At 37.3% G+C, this 27,816-nt stretch overlaps 1 protein-coding gene across 1 annotated transcript in view; it reads right to left on the minus strand.

Annotated features, from left to right (window-relative positions):
- The window catches only part of LOC106867629 (uncharacterized), a 252,388-nt gene that overhangs the window by 49,218 nt on the left and 175,354 nt on the right, over positions 1 to 27,816 (minus strand). The window contains exons 114-139 of the mRNA XM_089340670.1: positions 27,496 to 27,648; positions 25,403 to 25,647; positions 25,100 to 25,283; positions 24,318 to 24,578; positions 23,462 to 23,706; positions 23,166 to 23,382; positions 21,194 to 21,346; positions 19,101 to 19,345; positions 18,798 to 18,981; positions 17,968 to 18,276; positions 17,112 to 17,356; positions 16,816 to 17,032; positions 14,844 to 14,996; positions 12,751 to 12,995; positions 12,448 to 12,631; positions 11,618 to 11,926; positions 10,763 to 11,007; positions 10,467 to 10,683; positions 8,495 to 8,647; positions 6,402 to 6,646; positions 6,099 to 6,282; positions 5,281 to 5,577; positions 4,425 to 4,669; positions 4,129 to 4,345; positions 2,168 to 2,320; positions 74 to 318 (exon numbers count right to left, since the gene is read on the minus strand). Coding sequence (XP_089196796.1) covers positions 74 to 318; positions 2,168 to 2,320; positions 4,129 to 4,345; positions 4,425 to 4,669; positions 5,281 to 5,577; positions 6,099 to 6,282; positions 6,402 to 6,646; positions 8,495 to 8,647; positions 10,467 to 10,683; positions 10,763 to 11,007; positions 11,618 to 11,926; positions 12,448 to 12,631; positions 12,751 to 12,995; positions 14,844 to 14,996; positions 16,816 to 17,032; positions 17,112 to 17,356; positions 17,968 to 18,276; positions 18,798 to 18,981; positions 19,101 to 19,345; positions 21,194 to 21,346; positions 23,166 to 23,382; positions 23,462 to 23,706; positions 24,318 to 24,578; positions 25,100 to 25,283; positions 25,403 to 25,647; positions 27,496 to 27,648 — 5,750 coding nt within the window. The remainder of the gene's footprint in view (positions 1 to 73; positions 319 to 2,167; positions 2,321 to 4,128; positions 4,346 to 4,424; positions 4,670 to 5,280; positions 5,578 to 6,098; positions 6,283 to 6,401; positions 6,647 to 8,494; positions 8,648 to 10,466; positions 10,684 to 10,762; positions 11,008 to 11,617; positions 11,927 to 12,447; positions 12,632 to 12,750; positions 12,996 to 14,843; positions 14,997 to 16,815; positions 17,033 to 17,111; positions 17,357 to 17,967; positions 18,277 to 18,797; positions 18,982 to 19,100; positions 19,346 to 21,193; positions 21,347 to 23,165; positions 23,383 to 23,461; positions 23,707 to 24,317; positions 24,579 to 25,099; positions 25,284 to 25,402; positions 25,648 to 27,495; positions 27,649 to 27,816) is intronic.

Here is a 27,816-nt window from a genome sequence, read left to right on the forward strand (position 1 = left end):
CGCTCAGAGAAAGCAGTGCATATCACATATCAAAACTTTGCAAACACACACACCAGGCAATTATTAAACTCACCTTTACTTTTCCAAACAATACTACTTGATAAATTTCTACATTCTTTGATTTGACAAGATAAACTTCTCCTCCGTTGTTAAGGTCATCTCCAATATCTATATAAATAATCCTATTCTCCGTAGTATTCGTTTTCCAACCTTGTCCACTCGGTCGAATATCACTTGCATTACCAGCAGGATACAGTTTTATTGCACTGTCTGGTATCACTGCTTTGTCGTCCATTCCATAAACACTTTCACATTTGGCTGCAAACAGGAAAACAATACACCGCACACTAAATATATATTTTCTATATACTGAAGCATATATACAATTTCATAATTGCAAGGTAAACATCAATCAAGCTGATAAATATAAACATATCGAAAGACATACATAACTTAAGATAAATGATAAATATCAGAGGTGAGATATACAAGAATTGCAATTTCAATGGGGCTATGATTAAAAACAAATATGTCTAACAACAAATGCATAGAGCACAATATGTTACTTTCTGCTTTTTAGCTAAACCTCTCAATAATAATGCCTACGTAGGTGTAATCAAAAGTAACCACAACTTTACAATATTGTTTTATGCACTTAATTTTACATGTTAACACATTTATTGCCTTCCAATTATTCTCAGTTTCAAGCAATGTGTCGATCCAAACGCATTCTCCTCAGTTCAAAGCAGTTCTGGAACTATTGCAAAGTGATGCCTTTTAACGCCTTCATCAGTTATTTTTCTTCCCTCATCAACATTCATAAAACATTTTCCTTTAAGGCTTTTTTTATTCTGGGGAGCAGAAACAAGTTGCAGGGAGCAAGATCCAAAGAATAAGGAATGCACGTAAGTGGTGTCATAACAGTTTTGATAGAAACAGTCCCACCCACAAGGCGGTGTGTGCAGACACATTGCCACGAAGAAACCACCATCCTCCACTTTCACACACATCAGGGTAGTTTGTTCCACAGTGTCTTGCAAATGATTAAGATCTGCCAAGTAAAATGTCTGGTTAAGTGTTCGACAATCACAAACAAATTCAGTGTGGTCACCTCATTTTGTATCAATGAAATACATCAGCAACTTGTTGACATTAGACTTCACTTGATGCGCATTTTCAGGGCATGGTGATATTGAAAGCATCCATTTACACAATTTCTCATTCATTTCAAGGTCACAGCCAACACAACAGATTTCATCACAAGTGATGACCTTCAGGAAAACGTTCCTGTCAGCACCTAATTGTACCTTCAGTTCTCGGCACGTATTCAGTTTTGACTGCTACTCACTTTCCGTGAGTACGCGAGGCACGAATTTTGCTGCAATTCCTCTCATTTGCAATCCATCACTCAAAACCCATTGGCACAAGCTCCAGGATACAAAAGTTATATCAACAAACTCATCAGTTATTCAGTAATGTCTCTCCAACATCAGTTCATGAACGTTCAGGATGTTTTTATTTGCTTCGAAGACAGACAGTCGCTCTGAACAGGGTTCGTCTGCAAGCAAAAGGCGACCAGTCCTTAAACATGAAAACCACTCGTAATCTTGCATTTTTCACATGGCAGTGTATTCCTACACTGTTTGAAGAATGACAACTATTTCAGCTACCATTTTAACCGGCACCAATTAGAATTTCACAGAAGTACGTTGTTCCTTTGTTTCAGCCATTGCAAAAATCAACAAACATGGGATAAACACCGTAAAACAAACATGCACCATGTGGGAGCATGATTTCATTCAATGCCACCAGTTAGCAGAATGATACCTGAGGGTCATATCAGCTTGCTTATTGCTGCAGAAGCCTGAACTGAAAGGGGACTGTCCCACAGAGAACATTTCCGGTTACTTTAGGGTATTCCTTTGTATATTCGAAACACTGTATACAAATACATTAAATGTGAACATCAAAACAGAAAAGAACCAATTATTCGTAGGACTACTACACACACCAATTATCTACCAAAACTGAAAACAATAAGAGTTATCTTAGGATTTCAAAAGTATTATGTAAATCATGAAGATACGTATTAACCTGAGATATACATGAGAATTTTTCATCTTGTTTAAATATTATTGGCCTATAAACCTGAGACTGCCATACTTACACGGTGTGGTAGATACTGTGCTCAGTACAGTGGAGACAATGGGTGACTCTGTTGTAGACACACTGGGTGACACTGTTGTAGACAAACTAGGTGATACTGTTGTTGATATGCTAGTAGGGATCAGTGTTGAAACACTTGGTGTTGAAAGGTAAGCTAAAACATTAACAAGGATATTCCATTCAAGACACACATTGCAAATACAAACTTTACATGCAATAATATGCATTCTAATTAACATGACATTTCCCCATGCAACTCAAATTTCCTGAAAAATACCATCAGCTCACATAATTTTCTAGAAAGTAATAAACCACGCCATTTATCTTTTGTCAAAATAGACATGGACTTTCACATGATTGACTGTTCCTATATCTGGTTCTAAAATTATGAGTGGTCAGTGCAGGTTGCACAACCCACTAAGAAAGAAGCCGTCAGTAGAGTTCAAATCAGCAATGATGTTTTGTGTACGGATAGTTTACGAAGGTTCAGTTCTCGGCCACATCTTCTTTATTGTAGACAACGAGGCTAGAAACAAGGAATTTAAGCCTGGCTGCCCTTTGGAGATACCTGATGTTGACACACTTTCTTATTACACCTGAATAACTAGCAGAAATAGAGGACGAATTTCAAGTACTCAAGCAACGTCCAAAATGATAGGACCAGGTTAGTAGAACAGTAAGAAATACTGGAGTTGATTTGTTCCACTAGAATCTTCAAAGAGCTGCCCCACAACGCTGACTCAAAACTAATGACTGAAACTACAAAACATAACTTACATATGTAATATACATATTTATCAATATTTCCTACTAATTGCCAATTTAGCTCCCATACGCAAGGTCTCATCAATAAGTACCCAGACTGTTGCCATAGTAATGAAGCTAAAGCACACTGAGTGTAGCCACCTGGCAATGACTGACCTTCATCTCTGTTGTGCATTCTAGCTCACTTCCTCTTGTTTGCAGCAGTGCTTGGAAGGAAGGTGTGTAGCGTGTGGTCGTCGCATTGACCATCACAGAGAAAGTTCTCACGGTAATACTGGCTCACAAGGCTGTGAAAAGTTGCAGAAAGTGTATGGAGAGGGGTGAATGAGCTGCACAGACGAGTATGAGTGTTTCACACATTTCTAAGATGCCCGAAAAAATGTTGATATTGACAAATGTTCTGGAAGACATGTAACCAGAAGAGCTTAGAAAAATATCACAGATGTGTGTGCAGCTGCGAGGAGAAATTCTCGAATCACACAATCCTTGCGTTACAAGAGGATGTGCAGGTTAATTACAGTTCAGTTCAGTCCATTATCACAGACATTTTAGGTGTGAGACATGTGTCTGCCAACTTTGTGCCAAATCTGCTTTCAGCTGACCAAAAATATATTCACGTTTCAGTTCTACAAGATCTTCTCAGTTCTGTCCAAAAACAATGAAAACTTTTTGAAACCTTAGCATTGGTCTCTGAGCATGTATTGCCAGGTGGTATGGAGGGTATCCAGCCATAGAAAACTTGGCAAATCAGACTAGAGTCTGGTGAAGACCCACTGTTTACCAGTCGTTGTCATGCCGTCCAACCCATTGCTGCATCAACAATGGATGTTTAACGATGATCAAGATGATTCTCTGCTCAGCTTCCTGTCATGGTCAATGAGACATTCTTGCATCACAGACATTCCTTCTAAGCACTGTAGTAAACAGCGAAAGTGAGCTAGAATGTTAAAACTTTGTACGCATGTACATCAGTGTACAAGGTCAATTTGTGCCAAGAAGCTTCAATCTCTGTGCGCTAGCTTCGTTATTATAGCAACAGTCTGCATACATATTGATCAGACCACATACATACACTCCAAACAAGCAACTAAAGCAATTCTGTCTTTTCGTTGTTATTGCAATGGAATTGTTTTCAATAATTGACAAACATCATTTATAAATGATTTCTGCTATTTAAATCATTAATTTCACACTTACTTGATGGTTTCACACACAATTTTACAGAAACCGTCACTCTCATCGGCCTTTTTGGACTACGGGGACTAATGGTCAATGCAACCTTTCCGTAGCCACTGTTTGGTTTTATTATGAATCCTTCACTGGGTTGCAATAGTGGAGAAACAACATATTCTGGCATAGTCCTCTGGTTAGTAGCACTTTCTCCAAACACATATGTTTCCCCAGATGTAGATTTCTGTAAAAGATTATATTCAATACAGTTGCAGCTATGTATATATATGTATAAAATCACACTCATCAAAAATCAAACTCACCTTTAATCTTCCATACATTTTTACTTCATAATATTTTACATTTTCGGAAACAACAAGAGAAATTCGTCCACCGGAGTTAAGCTTATCACCAATATCTATATACATAAATCTATTTCCTGCTGTCTTAGTTTCCCAACCAGATCCAGTTGGACGAACATTCCACGTATAGTCCTGAGGGAACAATATTATTGCAGCATTTGGTATCACATTTTCATCAGACATTCCTTCAATATTTTCGCATTCCACTGTAAAAAAATCAATAACGTATACAACATCACAAAACTGACAATCACTGAACAATAGCAGGATATAAGATGTGAAATTCATTCACAAGCAAGACAGCATTATTCCATGCAAAATACATAGCAATTATTACATAGGATTATTCCAAATACACAAGACAATATCAATGTCATCATGTTTCACGTCTCAATAGCATAATGAACACAAATATTAACTTCATCAAATCTAAATATGATACATTAAATAAAAAATGGATAAAATCTGATTCTCATAACAACAACAGAAAAATACACATTCTTATTCCCAAACAGGCATGTCTTTCAATGCATGCAAAATTGTGACGTTTCCATTCAGTCTCTCTGCATTCTATCAACACCAATGCTCACAACTAATGTAATGCACACTAATAAGTGGAATAGAAGAGTTATGCAAGTTTCAGCAACAAGATTATTCATATCTGTCACAACGCAAATATCAGAAATGAAAGCAATGGAGATTAAATTTAAGAAAATCCAAAGCGAATGACACAGAAAGCTACAATTCTGAAATATATGCAAGTGTTTTCAAACATGTTATTATGAATGACCAATAGACATTAGATTACAATACTTACATGGGGTGGTAGACACTGTACTCAGTACAGTGGACATACTGGGTGACACAGTTGTAGACACACTGGGCGACACAGTTGTAGACACACTGGGTGACACAGTTGTAGAGACACTGGGTGACACAGTTGTAGACACACTGGGTGACACTGTTGTAGACACATTGGATGACACTGTTGTAGAGACACTGGGTGATACTGTTGTAGACACACTGGGTGACACTGTGGTAGGCAAACTAGGTGACACTCTTGTTGATATACTTGTAGGGATCAATGTTGAAACGCTTGGTGTTGATTTGTAAGCTAAGAAGAAAGCAAAAATATTCTATTCAGTGTACCAGTCACACATTTCAAACATGAAATTTAGGAGCAATTATATGCATTCTCATTAACATGTACAAAATGACATTTTTCACATGCAACTCTCATTTCCAGTGGTTTATTGAAGGCTCATCTTATTTACTACAATACAATGAATCTCGCACAACATCACATATATTTACATTACATATAATGTGATGAGAATTACATTTCACATTACAACAATCTTGGCAATGTGAAAATCATCTATTCCTGGCTATCTGATAATACGTGTTCGCTGGAAGAATCATTTATACAAACCTATATCTATCTCTGAGATTGTGATATTTAAATTTCTGCACCTATTTCCACATTATTCAAAATGTATCCCACATGTTCATGCACTGGAATGAACCTTACCAACTCTTCCATTCCATTTCCATTGCAATGCAATCTGTTGTGATGACATGCAACAATCATACATAAATGGTATTGGCTATTAACATCATCAGTTTTGTGCTTACTTGTTGGTTTCACACATATCTTCACAGAAACAGTCACTACCACAGGGATTTCATTGGTAGTGGCAACAATGGTCAGTTGAATCTTTGTTTTTCCCGTTCCAGGTTTAATGCTAAAAGCCTCTGTAGGTGTCAGTAACAGAGAAACAACCCTCTCTGGTGTTTCACTTACTTCAGACTCCGGTTCCTGTAAAAACCACAAGGGTACATTTAATGTAAATGGAGAAAATACACACTCAGAGAAAGCAGTGCATATCACATATCAAAACTTTGCAAACACACACACCAGGCAAATATTAAACTCACCTTTACTTTTCCAAACAATTCTACTTGATAAATTTCTACATTCTTTGATGTCACAAGATAAACTTCTCCTCCGTTGTTAAGGTCATCTCCAATATCTATATAAATAATCCTATTCTCCGTAGTATTCGTTTTCCAACCTTGTCCACTCGGTCGAATATCACTTGCATTACCAGCAGGATACAGTTTTATTGCACTGTCTGGTATCACTGCTTTGTCGTCCATTCCATAAACACCTTCACATTTGACTGCAAACAGGAAAACAATACACCGCACACTAAATATATATTTTCTATATACTGAAGCATATATACAATTTCATAATTGCAAGGTAAACATCAATCAAGCTGATAAATGTAAACATATCGAAAGACATACATAACTTAAGATAAATGATAAATATCAAAGGAGAGATATACAAGAATTGCAATTTCAATGGGGCTATGATTAAAAACAAATATGTCTAACAACAAATGCATAGAGCACAATATGTTACTTTCTGCTTTTTAGATAAACCTCTCAATAATAATGCCTACGTGGGTGTAATCAAAAGTAACCACAACTTTACAATATTGTTTTATGCACTTAATTTTACATGTTAACACATTTATTGCCTTCCAATTATTCTCAGTTTCAAGCAATGTGTTGATTCAAACGCATTCTCCTCAGTTCAAAGCAGTTCTGGAACTATTGCAAAGCGATACCTTTTAACGCCTTCATCAGTTATTTTTCTTCCCTCATCAACATTCATAAAACATTTTCCTTTAAGGCTTTTTTTATTCTGGGGAGCAGAAACAAGTTGCAGGGAGCAAGATCCAAAGAATAAGAAATGCACGTAAGTGGTGTCATAACAGTTTTGATAGAAACATCCCACCCACAAGGCGGTGTGTGCAGACACATTGCCACGAAGAAACCACCATCCTCCACTTTCACACACATCAGGGTAGTTTGTTCCACAGTGTCTTGCAAATGATTAAGATCTGCCAAGTAAAATGTCTGGTTAAGTGTTCGACAATCACAAACAAATTCAGTGTGGTCACCTCATTTTGTATCAATGAAATACATCAGCATCTTGTTGACATTAGACTTCACTTGATGCGCATTTTCAGGGCATGGTGATATTGAATGCTTCCATTTACACAATTTCTCATTCATTTCAAGGTCACAGCCAATACAACAGATTTCATCACAAGTGATGCCCTTCAGGAAAACGTTCCGGTCAGCACCTAATTGTACCTTCAGTTCTCGGCACGTATTCAGTTTTGACTGCTACTCACTTTCCGTGAGTACGCGAGGCACGAATTTTGCTGCAATTCCTCTCATTTGCAATCCATCACTCAAAACTCATTGGCACAAGCTCCAGGATACAAAAGTTATATCAACAAACTCCTCAGTTATTCAGTAATGTCTCTCCAACATCAGTTCATGAACGTTCAGGATGTTTTTATTTGCTTCGAAGACAGACAGTCGCTCTGAACAGGGTTCCTCTGCAAGCAAAAGGCGACCAGTCCTTAAACATGAAAACCACTCGTAATCTTGCATTTTTCACATGGCAGTGTATTCCTACACTGTTTGAAGAATGACAACTATTTCAGCTACCATTTTAACCGGCGCCAATTAGAATTTCACAGAAGTACGTTGTTCCTTTGTTTCAGCCATTGCAGAAATCAACAAACCTGGGATAAACACCTTAAAGCAAACATGCACCATGTGGGAGCATGATTTCATTCAATGCCACCAGTTAGCAGAATGATACCTGAGGGTCATATCAGCTTGCTTATTGCTGCAGAAGCCTGAACTGAAAGGGGACTGTCCCACAGAGAACATTTCCGGTTACTTTAGGGTATTCCTTTGTATATTCGAAACACTGTATACAAATACATTAAATGTGAACATCAAAACAGAAAAGAATCAATTATTCGTAGGACTACTACACACACCAATTATCTACCAAAACTGAAAACAATAAGAGTTATCTTAGGATTTCAAAAGTATTATGTAAATCATGAAGATACGTATTAACCTGAGATATACATGAGAATTTTTCATCTTGTTTAAATATTATTGGCCTATAAACCTGAGACTGCCATACTTACACGGTGTGGTAGATACTGTGCTCAGTACAGTGGAGACAATGGGTGACTCTGTTGTAGACACACTGGGTGACACTGTTGTAGACAAACTAGGTGATACTGTTGTTGATATGCTAGTAGGGATCAGTGTTGAAACACTTGGTGTTGAAAGGTAAGCTAAAACATTAACAAGGATATTCCATTCAAGACACACATTGCAAATACAAACTTTACATGCAATAATATGCATTCTAATTAACATGACATTTCCCCATGCAACTCAAATTTCCTGAAAAATACCATCAGCTCACATAATTTTCTAGAAAGTAATAAACCACGCCATTTATCTTTTGTCAAAATAGACATGGACTTTCACATGATTGACTGTTCCTATATCTGGTTCTAAAATTATGAGTGGTCAGTGCAGGTTGTACAACCCACTAAGAAAGAAGCGGTCAGTAGAGTTCAAATCAGCAATGAGCAAAACCACATGTTTTGTGTACGGATAGTTTACGAAGGTTCAGTTCTCGGCCACATCTTCTTTATTGTAGACAACGAGGCTAGAAACAAGGAATTTAAGCCTGGCTGCCCTTTGGAGATACCTGATGTTGACACACCTTCTTATTACACCTGAATAACTAGCAGAAATAGAGGACGAATTTCAAGTACTCAAGCAACGTCCAAAATGATAGGACCAGGTTAGTAGAACAGTAAGAAATACTGGAGTTGATTTGTTCCACTAGAATCTTCAAAGAGCTGCCCCACAACGCTGACTCAAAACTAATGACTGAAACTACAAAACATAACTTACATATGTAATATACATATTTATCAATATTTCCTACTAATTGCCAATTTAGCTCCCATACGCAAGGTCTCATCAATAAGTACCCAGACTGTTGCCATAGTAATGAAGCTAAAGCACACTGAGTGTAGCCACCTGGCAATGACTGACCTTCATCTCTGTTGTGCATTCTAGCTCACTTCCTCTTGTTTGCAGCAGTGCTTGGAAGGAAGGTGTGTAGCGTGTGGTCGTCGCATTGACCATCACAGAGAAAGTTCTCACGGTAATACTGGCTCACAAGGCTGTGAAAAGTTGCAGAAAGTGTATGGAGAGGGGTGAATGAGCTGCACAGACGAGTATGAGTGTTTCACACATTTCTAAGATGCCCGAAAAAATGTTGATATTGACAAATGTTCTGGAAGACATGTAACCAGAAGAGCTTAGAAAAATATCACAGATGTGTGTGCAGCTGCGAGGAGAAATTCTCGAATCACACAATCCTTGCGTTACAAGAGGATGTGCAGGTTAATTACAGTTCAGTTCAGTCCATTATCACAGACATTTTAGGTGTGAGACATGTGTCTGCCAACTTTGTGCCAAATCTGCTTTCAGCTGACCAAAAATATATTCACGTTTCAGTTCTACAAGATCTTCTCAGTTCTGTCCAAAAACAATGAAAACTTTTTGAAACCTTAGCATTGGTCTCTGAGCATGTATTGCCAGGTGGTATGGAGGGTATCCAGCCATAGAAAACTTGGCAAATCAGACTAGAGTCTGGTGAAGACCCACTGTTTACCAGTCGTTGTCATGCCGTCCAACCCATTGCTGCATCAACAATGGATGTTTAACGATGATCAAGATGATTCTCTGCTCAGCTTCCTGTCATGGTCAATGAGACATTCTTGCATCACAGACATTCCTTCTAAGCACTGTAGTAAACAGCGAAAGTGAGCTAGAACGTTAAAACTTCGTACGCATGAACATCAGTGTACAAGGTCAATTTGTGCCAAGAAGCTTCAATCTCTGTGCGCTAGCTTCGTTATTATAGCAACAGTCTGCATACATATTGATCAGACCACATACATACACTCCAAACAAGCAACTAAAGCAATTCTGTCTTTTCGTTGTTATTGCAATGGAATTGTTTTCAATAATTGACAAACATCATTTATAAATGATTTCTGCTATTTAAATCATTAATTTCACACTTACTTGATGGTTTCACACACAACTTTACAGAAACAGTCACTCTCATCGGCCTTTTTGGACTACGGGGACTAATGGTCAATGCAACCTTTCCATAGCCACTGTTTGGTTTTATTATGAATCCTTCACTGGGTTGCAATAGTGGAGAAACAACATATTCTGGCATAGTCCTCTGGTTAGTAGCACTTTCTCCAAACACATATGTTTCCCCAGATGTAGATTTCTGTAAAAGATTATATTCAATACAGTTGCAGCTATGTATATATATGTATAAAATCACACTCATCAAAAATCAAACTCACCTTTGATCTTCCATACATTTTTACTTCATAATATTTTACATTTTCGGAAACAACAAGAGAAATTCGTCCACCGGAGTTAAACTTATCACCAATATCTATATACATAAATCTATTTCCTGCTGTCTTAGTTTCCCAACCAGATCCAGTTGGACGAACATTCCACGTATAGTCCTGAGGGAACAATATTATTGCAGCATTTGGTATCACATTTTCATCAGACATTCCTTCAATATTTTCGCATTCCACTGTAAAAAAATCAATAACGTATACAACATCACAAAACTGACAATCACTGAACAATAGCAGGATATAAGATGTGAAATTCATTCACAAGCAAGACAGCATTATTCCATGCAAAATACATAGCAATTATTACATAGGATTATTCCAAATACACAAGACAATATCAATGTCATCATGTTTCACGTCTCAATAGCATAATGAACACAAATATCAACTTCATCAAATCTAAATATGATACATTAAATAAAATTGGATAAAATCTGATTCTCATAACAACAACAGAAAAATACACATTCTTATTCCCAAACAGGCATGTCTTTCAATGCATGCAAAATTGTGACGTTTCCATTCAGTCTCTCTGCATTCTATCAACACCAATGCTCACAACTAATGTAATGCACACTAATAAGTGGAATAGAAGAGTTATGCAAGTTTCAGCAACAAGATTATTCATATCTGTCACAACGCAAATATCAGAAATGAAAGCAATGGAGATTAAATTTAAGAAAATCCAAAGCGAATGACACAGAAAGCTACAATTCTGAAATATATGCAAGTGTTTTCAAACATGTTATTATGAATGACCAATAGACATTAGATTACAATACTTACATGGGGTGGTAGACACTGTACTCAGTACAGTGGACATACTGGGTGACACAGTTGTAGACACACTGGGCGACACAGTTGTAGACATAGTTGTAGACACACTGGGTGACACAGTTGTAGAGACACTGGGTGACACAGTTGTAGACACACTGGGTGACACTGTTGTAGACACATTGGATGACACTGTTGTAGAGACACTGGGTGATACTGTTGTAGACACACTGGGTGACACTGTGGTAGGCAAACTAGGTGACACTCTTGTTGATATACTTGTAGGGATCAATGTTGAAACGCTTGGTGTTGATTTGTAAGCTAAGAAGAAAGCAAAAATATTCTATTCAGTGTACCAGTCACACATTTCAAACATGAAATTTAGGAGCAATTATATGCATTCTCATTAACATGTACAAAATGACATTTTTCACATGCAACTCTCATTTCCAGTGGTTTATTGAAGGCTCATCTTATTTACTACAATACAATGAATCTCACACAACATCACATATATTTACATTACATATAATGTGATGAGAATTACATTTCACATTACAACAATCTTGGCAATGTGAAAATCATCTATTCCTGGCTATCTGATAATACGTGTTCGCTGGAAGAATCATTTATACAAACCTATATCTATCTCTGAGATTGTGATATTTAAATTTCTGCACCTATTTCCACATTATTCAAAATGTATCCCACATGTTCATGCACTGGAATGAACCTTACCAACTCTTCCATTCCATTTCCATTGCAATGCAATCTGTTGTGATGACATGCAACAATCATACATAAATGGTATTGGCTATTAACATCATCAGTTTTGTGCTTACTTGTTGGTTTCACACATATCTTCACAGAAACAGTCACTACCACAGGGATTTCATTGGTAGTGGCAACAATGGTCAGTCGAATCTTTGTTTTTCCCGTTCCAGGTTTAATGCTAAAAGCCTCTGTAGGTGTCAGTAACAGAGAAACAACCCTCTCTGGTGTTACACTTACTTCAGACTCCGGTTCCTGTAAAAACCACAAGGGTACATTTAATGTAAATGGAGAAAATACACACTCAGAGAAAGCAGTGCATATCACATATCAAAACTTTGCAAACGCACACACCAGGCAAATATTAAACTCACCTTTACTTTTCCAAACAATTCTACTTGATAAATTTCTACATTCTTTGATGTCACAAGATAAACTTCTCCTCCGTTGTTAAGGTCATCTCCAATATCTATATAAATAATCCTATTCTCCGTAGTATTCGTTTTCCAACCTTGTCCACTCGGTCGAATATCACTTGCATTACCAGCAGGATACAGTTTTATTGCACTGTCTGGTATCACTGCTTTGTCGTCCATTCCATAAACACCTTCACATTTGACTGCAAACAGGAAAACAATACACCGCACACTAAATATATATTTTCTATATACTGAAGCATATATACAATTTCATAATTGCAAGGTAAACATCAATCAAGCTGATAAATGTAAACATATCGAAAGACATACATAACTTAAGATAAATGATAAATATCAAAGGAGAGATATACAAGAATTGCAATTTCAATGGGGCTATGATTAAAAACAAATATGTCTAACAACAAATGCATAGAGCACAATATGTTACTTTCTGCTTTTTAGATAAACCTCTCAATAATAATGCCTACGTGGGTGTAATCAAAAGTAACCACAACTTTACAATATTGTTTTATGCACTTAATTTTACATGTTAACACATTTATTGCCTTCCAATTATTCTCAGTTTCAAGCAAGGTGTCGATCCAAACGCATTCTCCTCAGTTCAAAGCAGTTCTGGAACTATTGCAAAGCGATACCTTTTAACGCCTTCATCAGTTATTTTTCTTCCCTCATCAACATTCATAAAACATTTTCCTTTAAGGCTTTTTTTATTCTGGGGAGCAGAAACAAGTTGCAGGGAGCAAGATCCAAAGAATAAGGAATGCACGTAAGTGGTGTCATAACAGTTTTGATAGAAACATCCCACCCACAAGGCGGTGTGTGCAGACACATTGCCACGAAGAAACCACCATCCTCCACTTTCACACACATCAGGGTAGTTTGTTCCACAGTGTCTTGCAAATGATTAAGATCTGCCAAGTAAAATGTCTGGTTAAGTGTTCGACAATCACAAACAAATTCAGTGTGGTCACCTCATTTTGTATCAATGAAATACATCAGCATCTTGTTGACATTAGACTTCACTTGATGTGCATTTTCAGGGCATGGTGATATTGAATGCTTCCATTTACACAATTTCTCATTCATTTCAAGGTCACAGCCAATACAACAGATTTCATCACAAGTGATGCCCTTCGGGAAAACGTTCCGGTCAGCACCTAATTGTACCTTCAGTTCTCGGCACGTATTCAGTTTTGACTGCTACTCACTTTCCGTGAGTACGCGAGGCACGAATTTTGCTGCAATTCCTCTCATTTGCAATCCATCACTCAAAACTCATTGGCACAAGCTCCAGGATACAAAAGTTATATCAACAAACTCATCAGTTATTCAGTAATGTCTCTCCAACATCAGTTCATGAACGTTCAGGATGTTTTTATTTGCTTCGAAGACAGACAGTCGCTCTGAACAGGGTTCGTCTGCAAGCAAAAGACGACCAGTCCTTAAACATGAAAACCACTCGTAATCTTGCATTTTTCACATGGCAGTGTATTCCTACACTGTTTGAAGACTGACAACTATTTCAGCTACCATTTTAACCGGCACCAATTAGAATTTCACAGAAGTACGTTGTTCCTTTGTTTCAGCCATTGCAGAAATCAACAAACATGGGATAAACACCTTAAAGCAAACATGCACCATGTGGGAGCATGATTTCATTCAATGCCACCAGTTAGCAGAATGATACCTGAGGGTCATATCAGCTTGCTTATTGCTGCAGAATCCTGAACTGAAAGGGGACTGTCCCACAGAGAACATTTCCGGTTACTTTAGGGTATTCCTTTGTATATTCGAAACACTGTATACAAATACATTAAATGTGAACATCAAAACAGAAAAGAACCAATTATTCGTAGGACTACTACACACACCAATTATCTACCAAAACTGAAAACAATAAGAGTTATCTTAGGATTTCAAAAGTATTATGTAAATCATGAAGATACGTATTAACCTGAGATATACATGAGAATTTTTCATCTTGTTTAAATATTATTGGCCTATAAACCTGAGACTGCCATACTTACACGGTGTGGTAGATACTGTGCTCAGTACAGTGGAGACAATGGGTGACTCTGTTGTAGACACACTGGGTGACACTGTTGTAGACAAACTAGGTGATACTGTTGTTGATATGCTAGTAGGGATCAGTGTTGAAACACTTGGTGTTGAAAGGTAAGCTAAAACATTAACAAGGATATTCCATTCAAGACACACATTGCAAATACAAACTTTACATGCAATAATATGCATTCTAATTAACATGACATTTCCCCATGCAACTCAAATTTCCTGAAAAATACCATCAGCTCACATAATTTTCTAGAAAGTAATAAACCACGCCATTTATCTTTTGTCAAAATAGACATGGACTTTCACATGATTGACTGTTCCTATATCTGGTTCTAAAATTATGAGTGGTCAGTGCAGGTTGCACAACCCACTAAGAAAGAAGCCGTCAGTAGAGTTCAAATCAGCAATGAGCAAAACCACATGTTTTGTGTACGGATAGTTTACGAAGGTTCAGTTCTCGGCCACATCTTCTTTATTGTAGACAACGAGGCTAGAAACAAGGAATTTAAGCCTGGCTGCCCTTTGGAGATACCTGATGTTGACACACCTTCTTATTACACCTGAATAACTAGCAGAAATAGAGGACGAATTTCAAGTACTCAAGCAACGTCCAAAATGATAGGACCAGGTTAGTAGAACAGTAAGAAATACTGGAGTTGATTTGTTCCACTAGAATCTTCAAAGAGCTGCCCCACAACGCTGACTCAAAACTAATGACTGAAACTACAAAACATAACTTACATATGTAATATACATATTTATCAATATTTCCTACTAATTGCCAATTTAGCTCCCATACGCAAGGTCTCATCAATAAGTACCCAGACTGTTGCCATAGTAATGAAGCTAAAGCACACTGAGTGTAGCCACCTGGCAATGACTGACCTTCATCTCTGTTGTGCATTCTAGCTCACTTCCTCTTGTTTGCAGCAGTGCTTGGAAGGAAGGTGTGTAGCGTGTGGTCGTCGCATTGACCATCACAGAGAAAGTTCTCACGGTAATACTGGCTCACAAGGCTGTGAAAAGTTGCAGAAAGTGTATGGAGAGGGGTGAATGAGCTGCACAGACGAGTATGAGTGTTTCACACATTTCTAAGATGCCCGAAAAAATGTTGATATTGACAAATGTTCTGGAAGACATGTAACCAGAAGAGCTTAGAAAAATATCACAGATGTGTGTGCAGCTGCGAGGAGAAATTCTCGAATCACACAATCCTTGCGTTACAAGAGGATGTGCAGGTTAATTACAGTTCAGTTCAGTCCATTATCACAGACATTTTAGGTGTGAGACATGTGTCTGCCAACTTTGTGCCAAATCTGCTTTCAGCTGACCAAAAATATATTCACGTTTCAGTTCTACAAGATCTTCTCAGTTCTGTCCAAAAACAATGAAAACTTTTTGAAACCTTAGCATTGGTCTCTGAGCATGTATTGCCAGGTGGTATGGAGGGTATCCAGCCATAGAAAACTTGGCAAATCAGACTAGAGTCTGGTGAAGACCCACTGTTTACCAGTCGTTGTCATGCCGTCCAACCCATTGCTGCATCAACAATGGATGTTTAACGATGATCAAGATGATTCTCTGCTCAGCTTCCTGTCATGGTCAATGAGACATTCTTGCATCACAGACATTCCTTCTAAGCACTGTAGTAAACAGCGAAAGTGAGCTAGAAAGTTAAAACTTCGTACGCATGAACATCAGTGTACAAGGTCAATTTGTGCCAAGAAGCTTCAATCTCTGTGCGCTAGCTTCGTTATTATAGCAACAGTCTGCATACATATTGATCAGACCACATACATACACTCCAAACAAGCAACTAAAGCAATTCTGTCTTTTCGTTGTTATTGCAATGGAATTGTTTTCAATAATTGACAAACATCATTTATAAATGATTTCTGCTATTTAAATCATTAATTTCACACTTACTTGATGGTTTCACACACAACTTTACAGAAACCGTCACTCTCATCGGCCTTTTTGGACTACGGGGACTAATGGTCAATGCAACCTTTCCGTAGCCACTGTTTGGTTTTATTATGAATCCTTCACTGGGTTGCAATAGTGGAGAAACAACATATTCTGGCATAGTCCTCTGGTTAGTAGCACTTTCTCCAAACACATATGTTTCCCCAGATGTAGATTTCTGTAAAAGATTATATTCAATACAGTTGCAGCTATGTATATATATGTATAAAATCACACTCATCAAAAATCAAACTCACCTTTAATCTTCCATACATTTTTACTTCATAATATTTTACATTTTCGGAAACAACAAGAGAAATTCGTCCACCGGAGTTAAGCTTATCACCAATATCTATATACATAAATCTATTTCCTGCTGTCTTAGTTTCCCAACCAGATCCAGTTGGACGAACATTCCACGTATAGTCCTGAGGGAACAATATTATTGCAGCATTTGGTATCACATTTTCATCAGACATTCCTTCAATATTTTCGCATTCCACTGTAAAAAAATCAATAACGTATACAACATCACAAAACTGACAATCACTGAACAATAGCAGGATATAAGATGTGAAATTCATTCACAAGCAAGACAGCATTATTCCATGCAAAATACATAGCAATTATTACATAGGATTATTCCAAATACACAAGACAATATCAATGTCATCATGTTTCACGTCTCAATAGCATAATGAACACAAATATCAACTTCATCAAATCTAAATATGATACATTAAATAAAAAATGGATAAAATCTGATTCTCATAACAACAACAGAAAAATACACATTCTTATTCCCAAACAGGCATGTCTTTCAATGCATGCAAAATTGTGACGTTTCCATTCAGTCTCTCTGCATTCTATCAACACCAATGCTCACAACTAATGTAATGCACACTAATAAGTGGAATAGAAGAGTTATGCAAGTTTCAGCAACAAGATTATTCATATCTGTCACAACGCAAATATCAGAAATGAAAGCAATGGAGATTAAATTTAAGAAAATCCAAAGCGAATGACACAGAAAGCTACAATTCTGAAATATATGCAAGTGTTTTCAAACATGTTATTATGAATGACCAATAGACATTAGATTACAATACTTACATGGTGTGGTAGACACTGTACTCAGTACATTGGACATACTGGGTGACACAGTTGTAGACACACTGGGCGACACAGTTGTAGACACAGTTGTAGACACACTGGGTGACACAGTTGTAGAGACACTGGGTGACACAGTTGTAGACACACTGGGTGACACTGTTGTAGACACATTGGATGACACTGTTGTAGAGACACTGGGTGATACTGTTGTAGACACACTGGGTGACACTGTGGTAGGCAAACTAGGTGACACTCTTGTTGATATACTTGTAGGGATCAATGTTGAAACGCTTGGTGTTGATTTGTAAGCTAAGAAGAAAGCAAAAATATTCTATTCAGCGTACCAGTCACACATTTCAAACATGAAATTTAGGAGCAATTATATGCATTCTCATTAACATGTACAAAATGACATTTTTCACATGCAACTCTCATTTCCAGTGGTTTATTGAAGGCTCATCTTATTTACTACAATACAATGAATCTCACACAACATCACATATATTTACATTACATATAATGTGATGAGAATTACATTTCACATTACAACAATCTTGGCAATGTGAAAATCATCTATTCCTGGCTATCTGATAATACGTGTTCGCTGGAAGAATCATTTATACAAACCTATATCTATCTCTGAGATTGTGATATTTAAATTTCTGCACCTATTTCCACATTATTCAAAATGTATCCCACATGTTCGTGCACTGGAATGAACCTTACCAACTCTTCCATTCCATTTCCATTGCAATGCAATCTGTTGTGATGACATGCAACAATCATACATAAATGGTATTGGCTATTAACATCATCAGTTTTGTGCTTACTTGTTGGTTTCACACATATCTTCACAGAAACAGTCACTACCACAGGGATTTCATTGGTAGTGGCAACAATGGTCAGTTGAATCTTTGTTTTTCCCGTTCCAGGTTTAATGCTAAAAGCCTCTGTAGGTGTCAGTAACAGAGAAACAACCCTCTCTGGTGTTTCACTTACTTCAGACTCCGGTTCCTGTAAAAACCACAAGGGTACATTTAATGTAAATGGAGAAAATACACACTCAGAGAAAGCAGTGCATATCACATATCAAAACTTTGCAAACACACACACCAGGCAAATATTAAACTCACCTTTACTTTTCCAAACAATTCTACTTGATAAATTTCTACATTCTTTGATGTCACAAGATAAACTTCTCCTCCGTTGTTAAGGTCATCTCCAATATCTATATAAATAATCCTATTCTCCGTAGTATTCGTTTTCCAACCTTGTCCACTCGGTCGAATATCACTTGCATTACCAGCAGGATACAGTTTTATTGCACTGTCTGGTATCACTGCTTTGTCGTCCATTCCATAAACACCTTCACATTTGACTGCAAACAGGAAAACAATACACCGCACACTAAATATATATTTTCTATATACTGAAGCATATATACAATTTCATAATTGCAAGGTAAACATCAATCAAGCTGATAAATATAAACATATCGAAAGACATACATAACTTAAGATAAATGATAAATATCAAAGGAGAGATATACAAGAATTGCAATTTCAATGGGGCTATGATTAAAAACAAATATGTCTAACAACAAATGCATAGAGCACAATATGTTACTTTCTGCTTTTTAGCTAAACCTCTCAATAATAATGCCTACGTGGGTGTAATCAAAAGTAACCACAACTTTACAATATTGTTTTATGCACTTAATTTTACATGTTAACACATTTATTGCCTTCCAATTATTCTCAGTTTCAAGCAATGTGTCGATCCAAACGCATTCTCCTCAGTTCAAAGCAGTTCTGGAACTATTGCAAAGCGATACCTTTTAACGCCTTCATCAGTTATTTTTCTTCCCTCATCAACATTCATAAAACATTTTCCTTTAAGGCTTTTTTTATTCTGGGGAGCAGAAACAAGTTGCAGGGAGCAAGATCCAAAGAATAAGGAATGCACGTAAGTGGTGTCATAACAGTTTTGATAGAAACATCCCACACACAAGGCGGTGTGTGCAGACACATTGCCACGAAGAAACCACCATCCTCCACTTTCACACACATCAGGGTAGTTTGTTCCACAGTGTCTTGCAAATGATTAAGATCTGCCAAGTAAAATGTCTGGTTAAGTGTTCGACAATCACAAACAAATTCAGTGTGGTCACCTCATTTTGTATCAATGAAATACATCAGCATCTTGTTGACATTAGACTTCACTTGATGCGCATTTTCAGGGCATGGTGATATTGAATGCTTCCATTTACACAATTTCTCATTCATTTCAAGGTCACAGCCAATACAACAGATTTCATCACAAGTGATGCCCTTCGGGAAAACGTTCCGGTCAGCACCTAATTGTACCTTCAGTTCTCGGCACGTATTCAGTTTTGACTGCTACTCACTTTCCGTGAGTACGCGAGGCACGAATTTTGCTGCAATTCCTCTCATTTGCAATCCATCACTCAAAACTCATTGGCACAAGCTCCAGGATACAAAAGTTATATCAACAAACTCATCAGTTATTCAGTAATGTCTCTCCAACATCAGTTCATGAACGTTCAGGATGTTTTTATTTGCTTCGAAGACAGACAGTCGCTCTGAACAGGGTTCGTCTGCAAGCAAAAGGCGACCAGTCCTTAAACATGAAAACCACTCGTAATCTTGCATTTTTCACATGGCAGTGTATTCCTACACTGTTTGAAGAATGACAACTATTTCAGCTACCATTTTAACCGGCGCCAATTAGAATTTCACAGAAGTACGTTGTTCCTTTGTTTCAGCCATTGCAAAAATCAACAAACATGGGATAAACACCGTAAAACAAACATGCACCATGTGGGAGCATGATTTCATTCAATGCCACCAGTTAGCAGAATGATACCTGAGGGTCATATCAGCTTGCTTATTGCTGCAGAAGCCTGAACTGAAAGGGGACTGTCCCACAGAGAACATTTCCGGTTACTTTAGGGTATTCCTTTGTATATTCGAAACACTGTATACAAATACATTAAATGTGAACATCAAAACAGAAAAGAACCAATTATTCGTAGGACTACTACACACACCAATTATCTACCAAAACTGAAAACAATAAGAGTTATCTTAGGATTTCAAAAGTATTATGTAAATCATGAAGATACGTATTAACCTGAGATATACATGAGAATTTTTCATCTTGTTTAAATATTATTGGCCTATAAACCTGAGACTGCCATACTTACACGGTGTGGTAGATACTGTGCTCAGTACAGTGGAGACAATGGGTGACTCTGTTGTAGACACACTGGGTGACACTGTTGTAGACAAACTAGGTGATACTGTTGTTGATATGCTAGTAGGGATCAGTGTTGAAACACTTGGTGTTGAAAGGTAAGCTAAAACATTAACAAGGATATTCCATTCAAGACACACATTGCAAATACAAACTTTACATGCAATAATATGCATTCTAATTAACATGACATTTCCCCATGCAACTCAAATTTCCTGAAAAATACCATCAGCTCACATAATTTTCTAGAAAGTAATAAACCACGCCATTTATCTTTTGTCAAAATAGACATGGACTTTCACATGATTGACTGTTCCTATATCTGGTTCTAAAATTATGAGTGGTCAGTGCAGGTTGCACAACCCACTAAGAAAGAAGCCGTCAGTAGAGTTCAAATCAGCAATGAGCAAAACCACATGTTTTGTGTACGGATAGTTTACGAAGGTTCAGTTCTCGGCCACATCTTCTTTATTGTAGACAACGAGGCTAGAAACAAGGAATTTAAGCCTGGCTGCCCTTTGGAGATACCTGATGTTGACACACCTTCTTATTACACCTGAATAACTAGCAGAAATAGAGGACGAATTTCAAGTACTCAAGCAACGTCCAAAATGATAGGACCAGGTTAGTAGAACAGTAAGAAATACTGGAGTTGATTTGTTCCACTAGAATCTTCAAAGAGCTGCCCCACAACGCTGACTCAAAACTAATGACTGAAACTACAAAACATAACTTACATATGTAATATACATATTTATCAATATTTCCTACTAATTGCCAATTTAGCTCCCATACGCAAGCTCTCATCAATAAGTACCCAGACTGTTGCCATAGTAATGAAGCTAAAGCACACTGAGTGTAGCCACCTGGCAATGACTGACCTTCATCTCTGTTGTGCATTCTAGCTCACTTCCTCTTGTTTGTAGCAGTGCTTGGAAGGAAGGTGTGTAGCGTGTGGTCGTCGCATTGACCATCACAGAGAAAGTTCTCACGGTAATACTGGCTCACAAGGCTGTGAAAAGTTGCAGAAAGTGTATGGAGAGGGGTGAATGAGCTGCACAGACGAGTATGAGTGTTTCACACATTTCTAAGATGCCCGAAAAAATGTTGATATTGACAAATGTTCTGGAAGACATGTAACCAGAAGAGCTTAGAAAAATATCACAGATGTGTGTGCAGCTGCGAGGAGAAATTCTCGAATCACACAATCCTTGCGTTACAAGAGGATGTGCAGGTTAATTACAGTTCAGTTCAGTCCATTATCACAGACATTTTAGGTGTGAGACATGTGTCTGCCAACTTTGTGCCAAATCTGCTTTCAGCTGACCAAAAATATATTCACGTTTCAGTTCTACAAGATCTTCTCAGTTCTGTCCAAAAACAATGAAAACTTTTTGAAACCTTAGCATTGGTCTCTGAGCATGTATTGCCAGGTGGTATGGAGGGTATCCAGCCATAGAAAACTTGGCAAATCAGACTAGAGTCTGGTGAAGACCCACTGTTTACCAGTCGTTGTCATGCCGTCCAACCCATTGCTGCATCAACAATGGATGTTTAACGATGATCAAGATGATTCTCTGCTCAGCTTCCTGTCATGGTCAATGAGACATTCTTGCATCACAGACATTCCTTCTAAGCACTGTAGTAAACAGCGAAAGTGAGCTAGAACGTTAAAACTTCGTACGCATGAACATCAGGGTACAAGGTCAATTTGTGCCAAGAAGCTTCAATCTCTGTGCGCTAGCTTCGTTATTATAGCAACAGTCTGCATACATATTGATCAGACCACATACATACACTCCAAACAAGCAACTAAAGCAATTCTGTCTTTTCGTTGTTATTGCAATGGAATTGTTTTCAATAATTGACAAACATCATTTATAAATGATTTCTGCTATTTAAATCATTAATTTCACACTTACTTGATGGTTTCACACACAACTTTACAGAAACCGTCACTCTCATCGGCCTTTTTGGACTACGGGGACTAATGGTCAATGCAACCTTTCCGTAGCCACTGTTTGGTTTTATTATGAATCCTTCACTGGGTTGCAATAGTGGAGAAACAACATATTCTGGCATAGTCCTCTGGTTAGTAGCACTTTCTCCAAACACATATGTTTCCCCAGATGTAGATTTCTGTAAAAGATTATATTCAATACAGTTGCAGCTATGTATATATATGTATAAAATCACACTCATCAAAAATCAAACTCACCTTTAATCTTCCATACATTTTTACTTCATAATATTTTACATTTTCGGAAACAACAAGAGAAATTCGTCCACCGGAGTTAAGCTTATCACCAATATCTATATACATAAATCTATTTCCTGCTGTCTTAGTTTCCCAACCAGATCCAGTTGGACGAACATTCCACGTATAGTCCTGAGGGAACAATATTATTGCAGCATTTGGTATCACATTTTCATCAGACATTCCTTCAATATTTTCGCATTCCACTGTAAAAAAATCAATAACGTATACAACATCACAAAACTGACAATCACTGAACAATAGCAGGATATAAGATGTGAAATTCATTCACAAGCAAGACAGCATTATTCCATGCAAAATACATAGCAATTATTACATAGGATTATTCCAAATACACAAGACAATATCAATGTCATCATGTTTCACGTCTCAATAGCATAATGAACACAAATATCAACTTCATCAAATCTAAATATGATACATTAAATAAAAAATGGATAAAATCTGATTCTCATAACAACAACAGAAAAATACACATTCTTATTCCCAAACAGGCATGTCTTTCAATGCATGCAAAATTGTGACGTTTCCATTCAGTCTCTCTGCATTCTATCAACACCAATGCTCACAACTAATGTAATGCACACTAATAAGTGGAATAGAAGAGTTATGCAAGTTTCAGCAACAAGATTATTCATATCTGTCACAACGCAAATATCAGAAATGAAAGCAATGGAGATTAAATTTAAGAAAATCCAAAGCGAATGACACAGAAAGCTACAATTCTGAAATATATGCAAGTGTTTTCAAACATGTTATTATGAATGACCAATAGACATTAGATTACAATACTTACATGGTGTGGTAGACACTGTACTCAGTACAGTGGACATACTGGGTGACACAGTTGTAGACACACTGGGCGACACAGTTGTAGACACAGTTGTAGACACACTGGGTGACACTGTTGTAGACACATTGGATGACACTGTTGTAGAGACACTGGGTGATACTGTTGTAGACACACTGGGTGACACTGTGGTAGGCAAACTAGGTGACACTCTTGTTGATATACTTGTAGGGATCAATGTTGAAACGCTTGGTGTTGATTTGTAAGCTAAGAAGAAAGCAAAAATATTCTATTCAGTGTACCAGTCACACATTTCAAACATGAAATTTAGGAGCAATTATATGCATTCTCATTAACATGTACAAAATGACATTTTTCACATGCAACTCTCATTTCCAGTGGTTTTTTGAAGGCTCATCTTATTTACTACAATACAATGAATCTCACACAACATCACATATATTTACATTACATATAATGTGATGAGAATTACATTTCACATTACAACAATCTTGGCAATGTGAAAATCATCTATTCCTGGCTATCTGATAATACGTGTTCGCTGGAAGAATCATTTATACAAACCTATATCTATCTCTGAGATTGTGATATTTAAATTTCTGCACCTATTTCCACATTATTCAAAATGTATCCCACATGTTCGTGCACTGGAATGAACCTTACCAACTCTTCCATTCCATTTCCATTGCAATGCAATCTGTTGTGATGACATGCAACAATCATACATAAATGGTATTGGCTATTAACATCATCAGTTTTGTGCTTACTTGTTGGTTTCACACATATCTTCACAGAAACAGTCACTACCACAGGGATTTCATTGGTAGTGGCAACAATGGTCAGTTGAATCTTTGTTTTTCCCGTTCCAGGTTTAATGCTAAAAGCCTCTGTAGGTGTCAGTAACAGAGAAACAACCCTCTCTGGTGTTTCACTTACTTCAGACTCCGGTTCCTGTAAAAACCACAAGGGTACATTTAATGTAAATGGAGAAAATACACACTCAGAGAAAGCAGTGCATATCACATATCAAAACTTTGCAAACACACACACCAGGCAAATATTAAACTCACCTTTACTTTTCCAAACAATTCTACTTGATAAATTTCTACATTCTTTGATGTCACAAGATAAACTTCTCCTCCGTTGTTAAGGTCATCTCCAATATCTATATAAATAATCCTATTCTCCGTAGTATTCGTTTTCCAACCTTGTCCACTCGGTCGAATATCACTTGCATTACCAGCAGGATACAGTTTTATTGCACTGTCTGGTATCACTGCTTTGTCGTCCATTCCATAAACACCTTCACATTTGACTGCAAACAGGAAAACAATACACCGCACACTAAATATATATTTTCTATATACTGAAGCATATATACAATTTCATAATTGCAAGGTAAACATCAATCAAGCTGATAAATATAAACATATCGAAAGACATACATAACTTAAGATAAATGATAAATATCAAAGGAGAGATATACAAGAATTGCAATTTCAATGGGGCTATGATTAAAAACAAATATGTCTAACAACAAATGCATAGAGCACAATATGTTACTTTCTGCTTTTTAGCTAAACCTCTCAATAATAATGCCTACGTGGGTGTAATCAAAAGTAACCACAACTTTACAATATTGTTTTATGCACTTAATTTTACATGTTAACACATTTATTGCCTTCCAATTATTCTCAGTTTCAAGCAATGTGTCGATCCAAACGCATTCTCCTCAGTTCAAAGCAGTTCTGGAACTATTGCAAAGCGATACCTTTTAACGCCTTCATCAGTTATTTTTCTTCCCTCATCAACATTCATAAAACATTTTCCTTTAAGGCTTTTTTTATTCTGGGGAGCAGAAACAAGTTGCAGGGAGCAAGATCCAAAGAATAAGGAATGCACGTAAGTGGTGTCATAACAGTTTTGATAGAAACATCCCACACACAAGGCGGTGTGTGCAGACACATTGCCACGAAGAAACCACCATCCTCCACTTTCACACACATCAGGGTAGTTTGTTCCACAGTGTCTTGCAAATGATTAAGATCTGCCAAGTAAAATGTCTGGTTAAGTGTTCGACAATCACAAACAAATTCAGTGTGGTCACCTCATTTTGTATCAATGAAATACATCAGCATCTTGTTGACATTAGACTTCACTTGATGCGCATTTTCAGGGCATGGTGATATTGAATGCTTCCATTTACACAATTTCTCATTCATTTCAAGGTCACAGCCAATACAACAGATTTCATCACAAGTGATGCCCTTCGGGAAAACGTTCCGGTCAGCACCTAATTGTACCTTCAGTTCTCGGCACGTATTCAGTGTTGACTGCTACTCACTTTCCGTGAGTACGCGAGGCACGAATTTTGCTGCAATTCCTCTCATTTGCAATCCATCACTCAAAACTCATTGGCACAAGCTCCAGGATACAAAAGTTATATCAACAAACTCATCAGTTATTCAGTAATGTCTCTCCAACATCAGTTCATGAACGTTCAGGATGTTTTTATTTGCTTCGAAGACAGACAGTCGCTCTGAACAGGGTTCGTCTGCAAGCAAAAGGCGACCAGTCCTTAAACATGAAAACCACTCGTAATCTTGCATTTTTCACATGGCAGTGTATTCCTACACTGTTTGAAGAATGACAACTATTTCAGCTACCATTTTAACCGGCGCCAATTAGAATTTCACAGAAGTACGTTGTTCCTTTGTTTCAGCCATTGCAAAAATCAACAAACATGGGATAAACACCGTAAAACAAACATGCACCATGTGGGAGCATGATTTCATTCAATGCCACCAGTTAGCAGAATGATACCTGAGGGTCATATCAGCTTGCTTATTGCTGCAGAAGCCTGAACTGAAAGGGGACTGTCCCACAGAGAACATTTCCGGTTACTTTAGGGTATTCCTTTGTATATTCGAAACACTGTATACAAATACATTAAATGTGAACATCAAAACAGAAAAGAACCAATTATTCGTAGGACTACTACACACACCAATTATCTACCAAAACTGAAAACAATAAGAGTTATCTTAGGATTTCAAAAGTATTATGTAAATCATGAAGATACGTATTAACCTGAGATATACATGAGAATTTTTCATCTTGTTTAAATATTATTGGCCTATAAACCTGAGACTGCCATACTTACACGGTGTGGTAGATACTGTGCTCAGTACAGTGGAGACAATGGGTGACTCTGTTGTAGACACACTGGGTGACACTGTTGTAGACAAACTAGGTGATACTGTTGTTGATATGCTAGTAGGGATCAGTGTTGAAACACTTGGTGTTGAAAGGTAAGCTAAAACATTAACAAGGATATTCCATTCAAGACACACATTGCAAATACAAACTTTACATGCAATAATATGCATTCTAATTAACATGACATTTCCCCATGCAACTCAAATTTCCTGAAAAATACCATCAGCTCACATAATTTTCTAGAAAGTAATAAACCACGCCATTT

This window comes from Octopus bimaculoides, chromosome 2 (assembly GCF_046866305.1).
Source record: "Octopus bimaculoides isolate indiv1 chromosome 2, ASM4686630v1, whole genome shotgun sequence".
Lineage (NCBI taxonomy): Eukaryota > Metazoa > Mollusca > Cephalopoda > Octopoda > Octopodidae > Octopus > Octopus bimaculoides.